The 18,401-nt window shown below is 40.2% G+C and overlaps 1 protein-coding gene across 1 annotated transcript in view; it reads left to right on the forward strand.

Moving 5' to 3' along the window:
* The window catches only part of Fbn1 (fibrillin 1), a 199,469-nt gene that overhangs the window by 116,779 nt on the left and 64,289 nt on the right, over positions 1-18,401 (forward strand). The window contains exons 15-30 of the mRNA XM_013010126.1: positions 182-304; positions 1,355-1,507; positions 4,034-4,087; positions 5,777-5,902; positions 7,924-8,049; positions 8,553-8,672; positions 8,891-9,028; positions 10,122-10,172; positions 11,818-11,943; positions 12,485-12,712; positions 13,991-14,116; positions 14,220-14,348; positions 15,004-15,129; positions 15,390-15,515; positions 16,685-16,807; positions 17,975-18,100. Of these exons, the coding sequence (XP_012865580.1) occupies positions 182-304; positions 1,355-1,507; positions 4,034-4,087; positions 5,777-5,902; positions 7,924-8,049; positions 8,553-8,672; positions 8,891-9,028; positions 10,122-10,172; positions 11,818-11,943; positions 12,485-12,712; positions 13,991-14,116; positions 14,220-14,348; positions 15,004-15,129; positions 15,390-15,515; positions 16,685-16,807; positions 17,975-18,100 (2,001 nt within the window). The remainder of the gene's footprint in view (positions 1-181; positions 305-1,354; positions 1,508-4,033; positions 4,088-5,776; positions 5,903-7,923; positions 8,050-8,552; positions 8,673-8,890; positions 9,029-10,121; positions 10,173-11,817; positions 11,944-12,484; positions 12,713-13,990; positions 14,117-14,219; positions 14,349-15,003; positions 15,130-15,389; positions 15,516-16,684; positions 16,808-17,974; positions 18,101-18,401) is intronic.

An 18,401-nucleotide genomic window follows, 5' to 3' on the forward strand; every position in this document is an offset into this window, starting at 1 on the left:
GTTTTCTGTCTGTTCTGTTCTTTCATAGGCCACCGGGAATGCATATTCCTCAGCTTTTTGTTGTTGAGACATTGCATAGGATTTTCCATCTTCTCCAGTTTCAGTGTTCTATAAGGGCAAACAAGTTATAGCTTTCGATAAAAGACACCTTATTTAAAATAAGACCCTCTTCCTATCACAGATATTAACGAGTGTGAAACACCTGGGATCTGCATGAACGGGCGCTGCGTGAACACGGACGGCTCCTACAGGTGTGAATGCTTCCCTGGCCTGGCCGTGGGTCTGGATGGACGCGTGTGTGTGGGTAAGGAAATGGCATTCATGGCTTGGTTTATGATGGAGAAGCATCTGGTGGCCATGAGCAAAGCCCACTAATAACAAAGATGCTTTACCATAGCAGACAGGAAATAATGGATATCTGCAGAGTCAAAATCCAACAGGCTTTTCTTGAATGAATAGAATTTAAGTTTGGGGATAAAGGAAAGCCAGAAATCCCTTATTTCCCCATCTCCCCTTTACTTTCTAAATCCATATGTGTACCCAATATTCTTTTGTTGATAATGGTCTTTGAAATTGGCCTATATATGAGCTCACTAGCTCATGGTGAACCTTCTCATGGAGAAGTAAATTTCCAAAGGAAGTGCAGAATGCAAAGGCAAATACGGGTAATCCAGAAACATACGCAGTAATAATAGTTTTACATGGCCTAATAAGAAGTCTGAAAGTTGTTGAGAAATTGGTACAAATTTTATCCACATAATTTGAAAGAAAGGTGTTGAATAAACCCTTTGGTTTGGGAAAGGATTGGGCCTAGCTGGAAACTCCCTCCCTGGTAGTAAAGGTAATGTGTCTTAGTTGACCTACATCTACAGATTCATATAATGAGCCTTTTACAGATTAAACTTCCTCCTTTTGGAAAGTACACCTAATTTAGACCTTCAATAATTGCATGTTTATTTTGGGGTAGCCACATTTCTAATAAAGGTCTTATTTATCAGAGTGGGAACTTCAGGATTCATTCAACACTTATTAAGTGCCCGCTCTATGTGTATCTGGGGAAGTAGAAAATGAATGAGATAGAATCCCAGCACTTAAGAGCCTCATAATTTGGTAAGCCATGGTAATCCCTAGAAAACTGCAAGGCTAGCTACTAGTTTTCACCGCTTAGAAGACCAGTGTGGTTTGGTGTTTTGCTTTATTATTATTATTAAAGTATCAAGTCCCAATACCAGAGACCTTCTTTGTGAGTTAAGAACAGAGATAATGGAGAAATGAAGGCAGCTTCAAATTTGACCTGGTAGGTTCTCATGTGTTTAAAGCAACAGTGTGATGATGTGTGCTTTTTCCTGTTTAGACACCCATATGCGGAGCACTTGTTATGGGGGATACAAGAGAGGCCAGTGTGTCAAACCCCTGTTTGGTGCTGTTACCAAATCTGAATGCTGTTGTGCCAGTACCGAGTATGCCTTTGGAGAACCATGCCAGCCATGCCCTGCCCAGAACTCAGGTACGTGATATTGCAGAGGGTATCACTTCTCTGAAACCACGCGCAATCTTTGCATTTAGACAAGTCACCGAAAAAGGTTACACTGTGCTACATCCTGTACCTTCCCTGGGGTCTTGGGAGGGGCTAGGCTGTGGCTAGTCATGTGTTACTCAGTCCTCAGTCATTGGTGATTGGTGATCTGCAGTACATTTGTGTGTCTTTTTATTTTTATTTTTTTTATGAATTCCTCTACCTCAGTAGTCTTCTGCTCTGTGAGATGCCTGCAGCTTCACGAGTTGGCCTTTTGCAGGCGCCGACTGTTAGAAAAGCAGAACTTTATACAGCATAAAAGTAAATAATTTTTAGCCTACCTGAATATTTCCAACAGTTTCCCAGAAGGCCACTTGTGAATTTTGTTCCCATCCCACATGTTGATTTTGGTGTGCTTTTCTTAAATGGTTTTATTCAACCTTAGGGAAAAAGTATTTTTCTGCAGTTGAGGTGACATGGCCCAGTGAAAACAGACGTAGACACTGGCTGAGAGTCTACTCTCTGCATCATAAACAGATTACTTTTTTTTGGGTGGGGGGTAAGTTATTTGTGCTTTTATTCTTGGCTCATTTAAGAATTTGAGATGACTTAGTTACATTAATAAAAATAATCATAAAATCAAAAAATATGAAAAAAGGATCCTCGGCCTTGTGATCTACAAAATGAATCATCTTAGCTAATACAGAAGGCCCTGGGCACTGTAACCTATCTCTATTTGAAAAGCACCAGGAATTTATTGAAATTAAGACAAGATATTGTCACTCCTTGAGCATAATTTTGAGGAAGCTTGGCAGTTAGCTTGTAATGTCTTATCCTAAAATAAACTGAGGCTTAATATTGGGGAAAAAAATGTAGTTTTGTGGGCTGGTTCATGTATCCGATTCAGTTTATTCATTTTTGCCTTAAATGATTTTATTTTTAAGACTTGTTGTTTTTAATATGATAATGTTTGAGATTACAGAGTTAGAAATTAAAATATTATGAAAAACTAGATAAAGTTGAAGGGAAGGCTAAAAGAAATAAGGAATGCCAGTGAAAAGCAAAAACTTAAGCATGTTAGAGGAGGTGAATTTGATCAAAGTACCTTATTAGAGAAATCTCACAGAGGAACAATTAAGTTATCCAATTAATTTAAGAAAACGCTTTATTCTGGCTGATTACTTTTTCCTGTTAAATAATATACAAATGATCATTTTATCATGTATACATGATCATCAACCAGTTAAAATACTTGTGTAATATACTTTGAATGTATAGAAAGTAAAAAAGTTCCATGAAACTATTATTATTATCAAAGTTTTATGGTGTGATGTTCACTTTCTCAGAGTAATTTTCTAACATTCTAAATGTACAGACAGATGAGAATCATGAAAGATGCTCATGAAAGATACTCACATGTTGAGGAAGGGGAAAGTTAAGGCTTGGAATCCAGGAAATGCAAAGTCTATCATTTTTTGCAAAACGTCTTCCCCTGAATGATATGTATCTCCAAATAATTCTTACCATAGATAAGAAAAATGATAGGTTAGGAAAAGAGGACCAGAGGAAACCTGATTTGTTTAAGCAGTGAAGAAATGACGGCTGGTAGGTGAAAAATGCTAAATCCTGGAGATCCCCAATCAGAGTAGCTCTCATTTCAGGAGAGTTGGCATTTTGAATATCAACAGACAATATCCACCATAGTATTTTAGCCAGCTAAGTGACATACAACAGCCATGCAGCCTCTGAAGTTCATCTTTTGTTCTGCAAGTGTAGCAACTTGCATATGGAGTCATTTCCCACTGGTGATAAAAACAAGTTTACATTGTTCACTTACAGTCTTCCCTTCAGCTTTATGTTGCTTTTCATATCAACTTCATCAAGCTTTTCAGCTTTCAGAGAAGAAACTAAGGGTCAGTGACCAGGCCCTGAGTTTAAGCACCAGGACGGACATACACACACACGCACACACACACACACACACACACGTATGAGCGCACACACACACACATACTTGAACACATGCCTGTGTTCTTGTGAGGAAAATCTGGAGAATTTGCAGAGAAATGAAAAGATGTCAAGAACCGATTATACTGAAAAAAAAAAACCAAAAAACAAGAAACAGCACTAAGGGGGGAAAAATAGTATTCCCAAGATGGTGGGAGCAAATTTTATTAACAGTTAAGAAACCACATGTTAACAGGCACGTTTTACCGTAAGTGTAAAGTGCTCCCAAGTGAACAAAATCAACTCGTAGGAAAAATCTCTTTTCTGAAAGTGCTTTTGCACAAGGAATCACTCGAACTCGCTCGTATCCTTCAATTTCCTCAGTGATATGGAGCCTTTAGAGTGAGAGCCTTGATATCAAGATGACTCCACCAGGAGATAGCTCCTTTTCCTTAGCCTCTTTACCTCAGTTCTTCTCACTTGTGAGGCAATGATGTGTGCAAAGCCAAGGGCAGGATCAACCCGTTCTGCAGACAAGGGAATCATTTACTATCTGTTCATTTATTGCAGCGGAATACCAGGCTCTCTGCAGCAGTGGGCCAGGAATGACGTCAGCGGGCACCGGTAAGGAGTCCTTGCAAAACTTTACTACCTTAAGCATGTGCAGAGGCAGCATTGGGCTTTCCGGTGCTTTCCATTGGGCTTTCTGGTTGATCTGTTGATGCCAGGCTAAGCCTGGTCTTTCTCTGGCAACCACCTCATGATGTCTCTGGGAGTCATACAAGTTCCTGTAACCATCACTGGGGCATGATGGGCCCTGGGATTGCTGGCTGTGGGGGAGGGGCTTGCTAGCTGAAGGGACTAGGATCTCTCCACAGGGGATTGAAGGGGGACTGCGGATGATCCATAATGACTATGGTTGCTCATTCTGAAGAAGGGGTAGTTGGGCTTTCAGGAATATGGGATGATTGAACTGTTATCTATTCCTAATCTATAAGATTTCTGAACTGTCAAAGGCTCCAATCATTACAAGATGACAGTAGAGGGTCTTTTTTTTAAATTTTTTTGCGCCAATCACAACAGCAAGTAGATTGGAAAATAATAGGTGATTTGTGTAGGAGGTAGAACCAGAGAAATATTGGGGTCAAGACAAATGGCAAAAGGGAGAATTCAAATAAAGATCAATATTGAGGGAGAGGGATCAGGAAGGAAAAACAGAGAAAACGAGGGAAGAGGTGACACTGTTCAAAAAGAAATATACTCAATACCGGAGTTATGTAACTGTAGCCCCTCTATACATCACTTTTACAATAATTTTTTTAAATAAAGGTAACCACAGATGAGATGAAAGAAGAAGGGATTTTCTTCTGAATATAAACAAACATAATTTGACAAGAGAGTTTTAAAAACAAAGTGGACTGGCTAAATGGATTTGTCAGTTCATTCAGCATGATTAATTTTATCATTATGTCTGGATAAGATGGGAAGAGAAGGAAAGAAGGGAAAGTAGTGAGTTCGTGGGGAATAAACTAGTTTTGCTAAGGGACTTGGAGATAAAAAAAAAAAAATGTCTGCAAGAGTCCGGTGGCGGATTTGAGACAATCCAGTCACCACTGACACTGCATCCCTCATCCACCACTTAATCTCCCCTAAGTCTGTCAGGGCACAGAGGGAGGAGGAGGACTCGGCCTCCTGAGGGTGGAGAAGGGACGCAAAAGCGGTGGGCCTGGTTTGGGTTCGATAAGAACAACTACACACAGAGTGCTCCACACACGGTGAATGGGAGAGTGAGAAGTTTGGACCCAATGAACAAGAGGATTGCTGTTTTAATCTTGAGGATGTTGCTGACTCTACAAAAGTTTGAACCATGCACAAGACATAATCACCTTGGCTTCAGGAGGTTAAAAATGGTGACAGAATGGAAGGCAGGTGGAAATAAGGCAGCTGGAGGTAGGGAGACTAGTGGTAGGGACTTGGACTTTATAGTTGATTCAGATTTCTGTCCTGGGAATTAGGCCAGGAGATGTCCAAAGTATCTTCTTCAGCTTGACTCTAAGAACTATAGTTCCAACCTAGATGACAAGTTCCTCTCAGGGACTGGTAGAAGTAAGATTTGACTCAGAATATCCTCCAGTAAGAAAAAAAGAGTTTCCCTTCCAAATGAAACTTCTTTCCTTGACCCAAGGATATCCTAAGGTCATTCCATGTATTGTATTGTACAAAACAAACAAAAAAACAATTGTTTGTTTTTAAACAATTCATTAGCTGTTTATTTTAGAATGTGATTGATTGTTAACCTTTTTGGTTATGCAGATATAAATGAATGTGCATTAGATCCTGACATTTGCCCAAATGGAATCTGTGAAAATCTCCGGGGGACCTACAAATGTGTATGCAATTCCGGATATGAAGTGGATATAACTGGGAAAAACTGTGTTGGTAAGAAGTTCCACCTGTTTTCTAAGACGTTTCATGCACCATACATTCGTTTCCATGTTTCTTGGAAGAGGATGCTCTTCACTAGTTTATAGGACTGAGCCAAAGAATGCTTAAGACTTAGAACATCAGCACTACATATGCATGTATGGATAGACAAATACTTTCGTAACTGAATCTTGACCGTTTGTGATTGGGGCTGTAACAGATGCACTCTATAAAAGAGAAGTTTCTTAGATCTATAAAAGTCTCAGAATGATACTCTGCTTCATTCTCATGTGGCCTGAAAGTAATCCCTATTTTTCACTGAGAAAAGCAGTTCTGTTCCCAACTACTTATTTGATTCAATCAGAGAAAACACAACTTACTTTCAGTAATAACAACTTTCTGTTAAGTTTAACAAACACCATTTTTTGTGTTTTAACAATTCTTAATGAAGATACCAGTCAGTAATTAACTCCATCATTTGAATGAGAAGACACTGGTCACTACAAGACATTATTTTGTTTTCTCCAACATTCTCTATTTGTCTGCACAGAACCAGTATTCTCTAATAGTCTGTAGGTTTCCTGAAGTTGGGCTTTCACAATCCATATTCAAAACTAATTATTTATGGGACTATGCCAAGAAGTGCCAAAACTAAACATAAGATGATACATCTTTTTGATTTGGAGGCCAAACATATTTTATGTATAAGCAAATACTTATGTGGGATAGGGTAATATTTTAAGAAAGTTTAAGATAAACTTGGAGACCCCAACTGTATTTGTACTGAGCATATTTTATTCTATTTAATACTCTTGGAGATTACCACTAGTGGTATCTTAGAAGCAATGTTTGAAAAACGCTGGCCTAAGAAAGTGGACTATTTGGCATATAGAAGTGTGCAGATATATTGTAGATAAACACCGAGTCCTTCTTTTCATACTTTCAGTACAACACATAGTCTCATATAGTTTCGCAAATACCTATGACTTGTGGACTCTCCTACCTGCCATCCAGTATCAGATGGCCCTTGTGTGTTCTGGCCCAGGAGAAGAAATTCCCTACATATCTTTGTCCCTGGGCATCAAACGTTGATTTATTATGTCCTTTCTTTACCACTAAGGACTCTTGGGGGAAGTATTAGCATTCCTTATTCTCAGCATATTCTTACTCAACAATAGTATAACATCATACTCAAGTTTCCCTATTTTACAAATGTGTTGCAGATTTAAGTCTATTTACTGTTGTGAACCATGTAATTCCCCAGGACTAATTTTTTTATGTTAAGGGATATAAAACTTGACGCATGATTGTCTAATCAGACTCTGTCAATGTGCACAAAAAGAATTCCTTGTGGATAACTAGCTTGTTCCATAGGGCTCTGGGATGTAATTTATCTCAAAAGGGTTATAAAAAGCTGCATAATATCTTCATTTCCTGAATTATCTACACAGTTCAGACCTCAAATTGATTTTTCTCTTTAGAAAACCATATTATTCATCTGAAAGCAAGGATTTTTCCTCAGCTCTCTGAATTGCAAGTCTCAATTCTCCATGGCAGTTATAAACATAACAGATTGCTTCATACTTTGTAAATATAACTGGAGATGGTTGGAATTATTTGTGGAGGAAATACCCATGCTGGAACTAACACTTATCAAAAATGAATCACATTTTTTCCCCTAAATATTTATCCAGTTCCCTAAATCAATAAAATTAGTCTTATTTTTGACACAGTGAAGCGGTTATTCCAAGTTACAGATCAATGATTTCCAGAAAACCCAAGTTTTCTTCCTGTTGAAAGAGAAGTAAATTAAATAATGACTAGCAATTTAAAGCTTCACAAATACCTTGTTTAGGTAACGGCATTGAGCTCCTGGTTTGCTAAAATGAGGTACGATTGGCAAATCCAGTGGTATAAGAGTTACATCTCTGTAGTGGAACTAATTATACCGTTAGACTTTAAAGATCTGCCCTAAAAGAACAAAGAAATGCAATCGGATAGTTGGATTCTTATTCTCATTGTCATTGGCTTTCCAGATATTAATGAATGTGTCCTGAACAGTCTACTCTGTGACAATGGACAATGTAGAAACACTCCCGGAAGTTTTGTCTGCACCTGCCCCAAAGGATTCATATACAAACCTGACCTAAAAACATGTGAAGGTAAGCCATATTTCTCTTCTTGTACTATCTTTTGGGATGCCATTATAAACCATGAGGATAAGTTAGATAATCATGCCAATTTAGCTGAGATTCTGTGGTTCGAAAGGGCACTTACACCAACTTTGCATGCAAGTGGTGTCTCATTTGCCACTGAAGGGCAAAATTTGAAAGTATTCATTTTTGTCTTTGCCTTCAACTGGTATTTTAATTGCTATGCTAATAGATGAAGAAAAGAGTGTGTACAGTCAGATCGAATTCATGCTTTGGGAATCACATATACATTGGCTCCAGATTTCCCGAATAAAAAGATCCAAACCAGTGGATTATATAGTATGGAGATGAGCTCACTTACAACTTTGGCTTTCCATGCAGTTTAGAAAAAGCTATTTAGTTTGGTTTTATTATCTAAGAATATGTGCTAACAAATGAAGCAATGATAACAATTGAAGTAATCTCTTCTCTTTCTCCTTATTGAAGTTAATGCAGCTCTGTCTTCATTTCAGACATTGATGAATGTGAATCTAATCCTTGCATTAATGGAGTGTGTAAAAACAGCCCTGGCTCTTTCATTTGTGAATGTTCTCCTGAAAGTACCTTGGATCCAACAAAAACCATCTGCATAGGTATTTATCTTTCCAAGAGTGATTTTTTTTCCCCTGTGGTTATCAATGCTGCTGCATTCTGAGCTTTTACTACCAAAAAATAAAAGTATGAATGTGGCATCAAAAACAGTGATCATCCTTTGTTTTATGCATTCCTGTGAGCCTATGTCCAAGTTTGAATTTTTGATATAGATTCTGCTAACTATGCATGAAGTACTCCCCTTATCTTTTCCTTGCAGAAACCATCAAGGGCACTTGCTGGCAGACTGTCATTGATGGGCGGTGTGAGATCAACATCAACGGAGCCACCTTGAAGTCCCAGTGCTGCTCTTCCCTTGGCGCTGCCTGGGGTAGCCCCTGCACCATATGCCAAGTTGGTAAGAGAAATCGGGCTCTGACTTGGCACAGATGGGGAAGCCCACTGCTTTATCTACTTAAGGTTACATGAGAGTCTCTGGTGACCTCAGTGGAACATAGTCCTGAATGGGAAAGAAGGGAAATGTCGTGGGCAATACTTTTGCGTGATTTGGTTAATTTGTTCTTTCCTTTCTCTGCCTGGTAACGTGGTTAGATCGGGTTGCTTCCTTGAAGCACCATTTTCTTCGGGCTGTCTTGGAAACCTCGTGGCTATAAGCCTTGAGTTGATTTTTGTTGTTGTTTGCTTTGTTTTTTAGTTTTTTGTCGGTTGTGGGGCTTGAACTCTTGGCCTAGGTGCTGTCCCTGAGCTCTTCAGCTCAAGGCAAGCACTCTATTACTTGAGCCACAGCACCACTTCCCGTTCTCTGGTGGTTTATTGGAGATAAGAGTCTCACGGACTTTCCTGCCTGGGCTGGCTTTGAACCGCGATCCTCAGATCTCAGCCTCCTGCTGAGTAGCTAGGATTACAGGCGTAACCCACCAACACCTGGCTTTGTTTTGCTTTTAGTTTTTAAATAGGTTCAGCGTTTTTTTCCAAAAAAGATAATTGATATAAAGAAACCAGTATTCATGACTAAACTTCATGAGGGTTTCTGGTGAACTTCTGAATCTTGGGGGGAAGCTGAGGGTTGAGAGCTTGACCCACTGTTTGCTGATTCTATGTTTGAGTGTATAAATTATGAATCTATGTAGTGTGAATACTTCAGGGCTGGAAGATCTCCTGGTTCTAAGCTGTATTCTCCCCATTCATTTCCCAGTAGTCCCATAATGTCATTCCTGTCTTCAGGCTAATAGCAAAAAAGGAAATCTGCATTCTGTTTCCTGCCTGTTACCATCACAGAATGCAATTTTATGTCTATGGAGATGTCTTAGGGGAATTGAGCTTTATTCAAGGAGACATCTCATTACTATTCTTCCTTACCTCTATAATCTCAGAAATACTTTATTATGCACATTCCTGACAACAAAACTCCATTCATGTGCTCGCTCCTCTTTCACGACTACGAAGTCTGGATATTGTTATATTTTTTTTCCTATTTTTTATTTCTACAGACCCCGTATGTGGTAAAGGATTCTCAAGAATTAAGGGGACACAGTGTGAAGGTATTTCTCATTATGTATAAATCATAATTTGTGTGTATGAGCAATGCTTGTGTTCACTTAAACTGGAGAAAGGGGTCATGTAACTGCGATGAAGTAGAAGGAAAAAAATAATGAGAACTGAGAGCAGATGTTAATGTCACAGGCATGTAGAATGTTGTCCGCGCCAGTGCCTGATCACTGTGGGCAAAAAATGTTTTCAGACTGACCATCACTCTCTGAAGATGCTACCTGTCGGGAAGGTTTTTGGCACGACTATAAAACTTGCACTTTTCTTAGTTTGCCCTGTGTTTGTTTTTTGTTTGTTTGTTTGTTTCATGGTCATGGGTAATTTAGAAGGACATAGTCTACTGCGTCTTTTTTTGAAGGTCTACTGGATTTTCTCCAGATTGCTGTGACTCTTTCTCACAGAGTCCAAGATAGATATAGGTCATGGTGACTAATGCAACCTGACATGACACAGCAGCTGAAATATTTTAAAAACAGCAATTAGTCCCATATGTGGGATGAAATGAAGTTCTTTTTTCCCCCCCTGTTAAAACAAAGAAGAACAGTACAACCCCCACCCAAAGTCTTTCTTTCCAAATGATGACTGAATCCTTTGGCTCTTTTTTTCTGGTCCAGACTCACTGTTAATAACTTATCTGAGCTTAGGAGCACATTTTGGTATGCCAGTGGCCAGAATAATGGCAACAACAACAGAAAAAAAAAACAACCATTTTTTTCCCCTAAAAATGTAGATTTTATCCATTCCCCATTTAGTTCTACTCCAAAAAAAGGTACAGAATTTTTGTTTTAACATCCCTGGCTTTGAAAGTCATTGCTTTGAAATAGAGACATGGTTGTGTATGCATCTTACCTAAGGCTCCCTCCTTTTTGGAACTGGCAATTACGTGCTTCTCTTTGGATTAACTTGATCATGAATATTTTTCCAAATTAAGCACAGAGTACATACTGTGCCCTCCATGAAGCAAACCAGGAAGGACGGGTACGTTGGAGGGAGATTGAATGAATGATGACTGGGTGAGCCTGGTCATTTTTTTTTTTTTTTTTGGCTTTGTAACTCAAGAAGGGACCATCACAGGGGCTCACCGGCCAACCTGAGACCATTGCCGGCTTACACCTAGCTATACATTTGCAGGGTGGAGGGCTTCTCAATATTTCTTCACTCTCAATCAGCCTTCCTATTACTAAACACAATTTTTGCTTTATCTTCAAGCTGTTTCTTTGCCAGTTGGGGGCGGGGGAAACCAGGTTTCTGTTTCTCTATTTAGTTCCTATTTTTCTATTATTTCTCTATTTTCAGATATCCGACCTCTTAAAGCTAATTATCTGCTCCCTGCAAATTTCTCCTGAGTTGTTCACAGCCATGAGAGCTATTGTTAAGAACCTATTCCCTGTCTCTAAGACTCCAGTGTTATCTCCCTGAAACTGACGGAGAAACTCTCCTATCTTTATTAACAGGTGGGGTCAGTTGTGATTCAGTTGCCCCCGAATGCTACTATTCCTAGCTGAAGCAAGCTAGATATTTGAACTTACCTAGTTGAGAATGACCTTTTCTGTGGTGAGAATGATTAGGAATCTACAACTGGAAAAAGGTAGGATGATCTTAAACAAATGTGGAACTTCATTTTTTTTTCCTTTTTAGATATTGACGAATGCGAAGTGTTTCCAGGAGTGTGCAAAAATGGCCTGTGTGTCAACACCAGGGGCTCATTCAAATGTCAGTGTCCCAATGGAATGACTCTGGATGCCACAGGAAGGATCTGCCTTGGTAAATACGGAACTCATTTTTACCCCCGTCATGACCGTTTCTTAAGTATGGTTACAAATTTAGTTAACCAGAAACAACTGGACATGTGGTTCCAAGTTCAGACGGACTTTGTTCCGGACTCCCCCGTTCCACCTCTCCGAAAATGAAGTGGGTCTGAGAAAGTGGTGACTGAACTAACTCAGATGTGTTTCCACAACACGCTGCAGTTTGCTCTTCTCTAGAGAGGAGAGTCCCAGGCATGCTGCAGAGCACAAGGAGAAAGCATCACCAAGGAGCATCATGGGAGTTCTCAGATTACTCTTCCTGCCAGAGAAGTATCAGAACCACCTGAAGTTATCAGGGAGCCTTTCACCAATACGCGCTCGTGTTCTTGCTTAGGCGAGACTGCCCACTGTACATACCCTATCTGTCTTCAATGAATTCCAGTCCTTATGTAGGTAGCAAGGTAGCAAGTGTGCTTTACTTTATCAAGCACAAGTTGGCCATTTGAGGCAGTGAAAGGGAATACCTGTGCTCACCTCCTTCCCCTCTCCTCTGGCAGATATCCGCCTGGAAACCTGCTTCCTGAGGTACGACGATGAGGAGTGTACTCTCCCCATTGCGGGCCGCCACCGCATGGATGCCTGCTGCTGTTCCGTGGGGGCCGCCTGGGGGACTGAAGAATGTGAGGAGTGTCCTGTGAGAAACACCCCAGAGTACGAGGAGCTCTGCCCCAGAGGACCTGGCTTTGCCACAAAAGACATTACCAATGGCAAACCTTTCTTCAAAGGTACCGGTGTTTTCAGTGCTTGATTAGCTGACTTCTCCTGAGCCCGTAGACATCGAATACCATCCACTTGCTCACCCTTCATTTTTGGCTTTCTGAATTCTATAACAGTGAACTGTTACACACACACACACACACATATACACACACACTCGCACGTGTACACACACACACACCTCAAAACATACTGAAGGTCTTGACCTCCCAATCTAAACATCAAATTGGTAACATTTATCTTAGTACTAGCCTAAGCCAGAAATAAAGGTAGCCCTTTGGGAAGATTGAATACCGTCTGTCAAAGACAGGTGACCTGACCTTATGGCTGACCTTTTGATGCAGCCCTGTCACCCATCAGAGCGTACACAATGGAGCAGCAAACTTTACTTCTGTGGCAATCACACTCTGGTGACTTAGGACGTTTCAACTGTTAGTTTAGTTTTTCCTACCAGCATGTGAAATCCATGTCAAAAATAAGAAGTTATAGATTTAATCGAATTCCAAAATCAAGTTAGCTTTTTATGTATAAGGAAACAGAGCTTATCTACTTGAGCATATAGAAAAAAAAAAGGATAATTGGTTATCTTAGTTTTGGTTGTTTAGTTTTGTCTGCTGTCTCTCATGTAAGACTTTGAATCTCTGGACCCAGTTATTATATACTGAACTTCAAAACTAAATCAACTCAGAAAAATAGGGAATATATATATATATATATATATATATATATATATATATATATATATACACACTTAGTTACCTTTATGGAGAAAAGTATAGATCTCTCTTTCTCCAACCCCCTTCTCATCCTTCTTTACCTCCTCTTCTTCTTTTCTCTCCTTCCTTTCTTCTCCCTTCTGCTACCATGAAAACATGAGGAGATGTTTACAGTTATGTTTCCTATATCATCACATATCCCTTGAAATGACTCTTTTAAGTCAGGACCCTCCAACCTTCAGAGTTTAAAATATTATACAGTCGGGCACTGATGGCTCATGCCTGTAATTCTAGCTACTCAGGAGGCTGAGATCTGATGATCACGGTTCAAAGCCAGCCCGGGCAGGAAAGTCCATGAGACTCTTTATCTCCAATAAACAACTAGAAAACCAGAAGTGGCGCTGTGGCTCAAGTGGTAGAGCGCTCATCTTGAGCTGAAGAGCTGAGGGACAGCGCCCAGGCCCAGAGTTCAAGCCCCACTACCAACAAAAACAAATTAAAAAAAAAACCATTACACACAGAGACCTCCTAACTGGTAACCCATCCACATCCATTTTCTTTTTCTTGAAGATATCAACGAATGCAAGATGATACCCAGCCTCTGCACCCACGGCAAGTGCCGAAACACCATTGGCAGCTTTAAGTGCAGGTGCGACAGTGGCTTTGCTCTTGATTCCGAAGAAAGGAACTGCACAGGTCAGTGACGAGGCCTCCAGGGGCCAGAAGGGGGACAGCCTTTTAATCCCCTCCCGCTCCCTACATAGCTACTCACTCGCTGCTGCTCCTCTTTCTGTGCCAGACATTGATGAGTGTCGCATCTCTCCGGACCTGTGTGGCCGAGGCCAGTGTGTGAACACACCCGGGGACTTTGAATGCAAGTGTGACGAAGGCTATGAGAGTGGATTCATGATGATGAAGAACTGCATGGGTAAGTGTGTAGTCATTTGGTCAGCACGGGAAGGAAAGGATTCCAGAAGGTTCTGTGTCATAGACCATTTGTCCCAGGTTCTTCCCGCTACCCACCACACTTGTATCCCAACCAGTGAGTCAGTCTGGGCAGAAAGAGACTGGTGAGGGGAATGAACTGGGGAGTTTGTGCTGGAGGATTGTGGGTGACGTTGACAATTAAGTTGTGAGTCTGACACCTGTACCATGAAGTGACTTGAGTACGATTTAGGTATGAGCTGTAGTAGGGATCCCATTTCAGTCTTCTGGAGATGCAGGCCAATTCAGGATCGGAAGAGAAGCCAAGAGTTCACCTGCATTGCAGCCTTACTCTGGTTTTATCGAGAGCTCTATAGTATGAATTGTACCAGAGAGTTGTCCTCATGTTGAGACAAAGTCAGGGTATGATGCTTTCATGCCAACTCAGTCAGTCCTTACTGTGGCTACTATCTTGGGAGAGGGCTATCACCTCTTACTTCCCAGGTGTAGCTGAATGAGGAAGACAACAGTTCTCCAAGAAGGGAGCAAGCCTTTCGCATTGAGGACTCCCAGCTCTGATGGATAGTAAAAAGAATGGCTTGCTTTAGTAGAACAGGATGTCACCACCTTCTTCAACTTGTCCGACTTCCATTTTGCAGATATTGACGAATGTCAGAGAGATCCTCTCCTGTGCCGAGGAGGTACTTGCATAAACACAGAGGGAAGTTACCGCTGTGAATGCCCACCTGGTCATCAGCTGTCCCCAAACATCTCTGCGTGTATTGGTAAGGAGAAAGATTTTTCAGATCACTTGTTTGAGGACGGACAGGCCTCTCTGCCGGAGTCAGATCTTGTCTGAATCAGAGGAACTCTTTTGGTAGGGATGGGCTTGGGAGAGCCAGGAGAACTGGAAGGGGGAAATAGCAGGTGTTGAATACGATCCAAGCACCATCATATCTACATGTGAAAATAATGTAATGGAATTAATAACTTATTTGAAAAGAAGCTCATGTTTTCATGTTTACTCTTCTTGGTTTCTAAACAGACATCAATGAGTGTGAGCTGAGCGCAAACCTCTGTCCCAATGGTCGCTGTGTGAACCTCATAGGGAAATATCAATGTGCCTGCAATCCTGGGTATCATTCCACTCCTGACAGGCTCTTCTGTGTTGGTGAGTTCTAAACTTCCCTTTTCTCTTCCACAACTCTCCAGTAAGGCAACCTGAGAGTTCAGTTTTCATCACTGCTTTGACTTCTTGTTTCTTTTTGATTTCCCCTTTCAGTTCTTTTCACAGTAGATCACAATCTTTAGCTCTTAACCCAGTTTATCTGGTTTAAAGAACCAGTAGAGTGAAAGGTGTGGGATGTTTTAACTAGAATAAGTGTAATTTGATGCCTATTGTTTTGAATGATGAACACCAGCACATGCATTGTTTACCAGCAGGCGTGCTAAGGCAAAGCAGCCAGTGATAAGGAGCGCTGAGATAAGCTAAACATAATGAGGGCTGTGGAAAAAAGCACAGGGTGAGATATCTGCCCTTAGGCGGCACAGATCAGCTAAAAACTTCAAAGGATAGCTGTGTGGGAGAAGTCAAGGGAAGGTTCACAGCTTGCATTGGAGGAGAGGCTATGTATGACCCTCCTTATAAATGGATTTTTGTGGGGACGAATATTTTGCTTCCTGATTGCGTCGGCTGTAGGTTTAATTATGCTGCAAAGCGTGGCTCAGAAGGCTCTGGGGCTTTCCTATTCCCTACATCAATTTCTTATTTCCTGCCAGTTTTTGCCTCATTTTGACTGTATATCACATAGGACTGCCAAGTCTCACATGTCTCTTCTGAGACAGGACAACTCAGAACTTCAACTAAGGTTCTAATAAAAAAAAAAAATGTTGGAAGCTCAGCCAGTCAATTAAACTGAAAATTCAAAACTATAACTGAATCAGTAAGCAAGAGAATTGCCATAAACAGAAGACGTTATCTCAGTCCATTTGTGCTATGGCAACAGAGCCTTTTAGGCTGGAGAATTTGTAACCGATAGAAATTCACTAGACTTACAACTCTAAAGACTGGAAAGTCCGATATCAAAGTATTGGTATGAAGTTAGGACCTTCTTTCTAATCTTCCCAAGAGAGTGAGAAAGTGCAACAGGTGAACAGATTCATTCTTTTGGGTTGGCACCAATACTACCTTTGAGGGAGCCCTTATGGGATAATCATTTTACTAGGGCCCTCCTTCTTAATGCTTCTATAATGGTAATTAAATTCCAGCCTAAATTTTGCAAGAGATAAACATTCAGATTATACCACAAGGTGATATCGCTCTCATTTTGCTTTTCTTAGACATTGATGAATGTAGCATAATGAATGGCGGCTGTGAAACCTTCTGCACCAACTCAGAAGGCAGCTATGAATGTAGCTGTCAGCCTGGATTTGCACTGATGCCTGACCAGAGATCATGCACAGGTGAGTACATTAAGCCTCTCACCGAAGGCTTTCAAGAACAGTTCTCTAAGTAGAGTGGTTCAGGGACTGCGCTTTGGATTCAGTCTTGGGTTCAAATCCTTGTTTGTTATTTTAGGTATGTGTCTTTGAACAAGATACTTAATATCCATTTTTGTTTTTGTTTTAGCTATTAGATGGGATTCAGATGGTATGGAAGAACATTCTAAAATACCCTAGAGTTGGGCTTATAATAAATGGAGTAGAAAATGCATTTTCTTCATTGATCAGGGTTTGAGAGAGGTTGACCATTAGACCTAATTCAGTGCTCTTCTGGGTATGTTGCATAGACTGCAGCAACAGCATTGCCCAAGGTCTTGGTTGAAATGAAAATTCTTTTTTTCTCTCTCTCTCATGTGCTCATTCACTTTTTGTTTTTTTTAAAATATTTTTATCACTGTTAAGTAGTTGTACAAAGGAGTTACCATTCAACAATCACACTATATCTTGCTTGATATCACCTCTTTCATCATTTGCCCAAAGTGCAAATTCTTTTTTTTACATTTAATTTTGTTTTAAATTTTTCTTGTAAAAGGGAGGTATAGAGGGATTACAGTTACATACGTAAGGATCCCTCATTTTCTCTCATGCCTCCCCGCTCCCACCATGCGAATTCTTAAGAAGAGAAATTGTACTTAAGAGCCACGATTAGTTTATTTGACTTAGAAAGCGCTCCCTAACCAACTACACAGGTGACTTTGGCTACAAAAAAGTAACTATTAGAAACAAGATTTTTAACTCAAAGTGTATCTAAGGAGATACTCAAAATTTCAAGCAGGTTTTACCTTAAAATATCAGTAAATAGAAGCTAATAGACATTAGGCATCTATGGTTTTACAATGAGAAAAATAAGATAATCATTTTGAATGAAAATTCACGTGAGTTAAGATTTCTAATTAAAGGATAGACTTTTTGAGGACCCTGGACTTGCCCTTAAACAGTGTCTTATGCATCTTGAAAATGATTCTTTCTCACCCAGGATAACTGAGTAGGGTAATTGTATAACGTTCCAGTTGGAGTTGAGGGTTAATGATCTTGTGCCAGTAGATTGAGTTTGTTTGACTTGAGTCAGCTAATGTTTCCTGCTTGAATAATGGATCCACCTATGGCTGTTGCCTTTATTCTTTGTAGACATTGATGAGTGTGAAGATAATCCCAATATCTGTGATGGAGGCCAGTGTACAAACATACCTGGAGAGTATCGGTGTTTGTGCTTTGATGGGTTCATGGCATCTGAAGACATGAAGACTTGTGTAGGTAAGGAAAGAGGACAAGGTTTTCTCACTTGTCTGCTTAGTCATAGCTTTAAAAAATTACCCAAAGGGTAGTATGCTTTGTGGATAGATGGCTCTCATTGGAAAAGAAGCCTATTTAGGGGCGTAGAACTTGTAGTTAAATATCTTGTACTTCCACAGACCAGGTGAAAGCTAGCTTCTATGATTTAGCCAGGTTATATGACTCCTCTCCAGTGGGGAAAGCCAATAGTGAGTTAAACTTCGTAAATCTAGTATTCTTTTTTCTCCTGAAAGTGTTTAAACATAATATTTCAGAAGTGGCG

The sequence above is a fragment of the Dipodomys ordii genome, unplaced genomic scaffold (assembly GCF_000151885.1).
Source record: "Dipodomys ordii isolate 6190 unplaced genomic scaffold, Dord_2.0 Scaffold11, whole genome shotgun sequence".
Taxonomy (NCBI): domain Eukaryota; kingdom Metazoa; phylum Chordata; class Mammalia; order Rodentia; family Heteromyidae; genus Dipodomys; species Dipodomys ordii.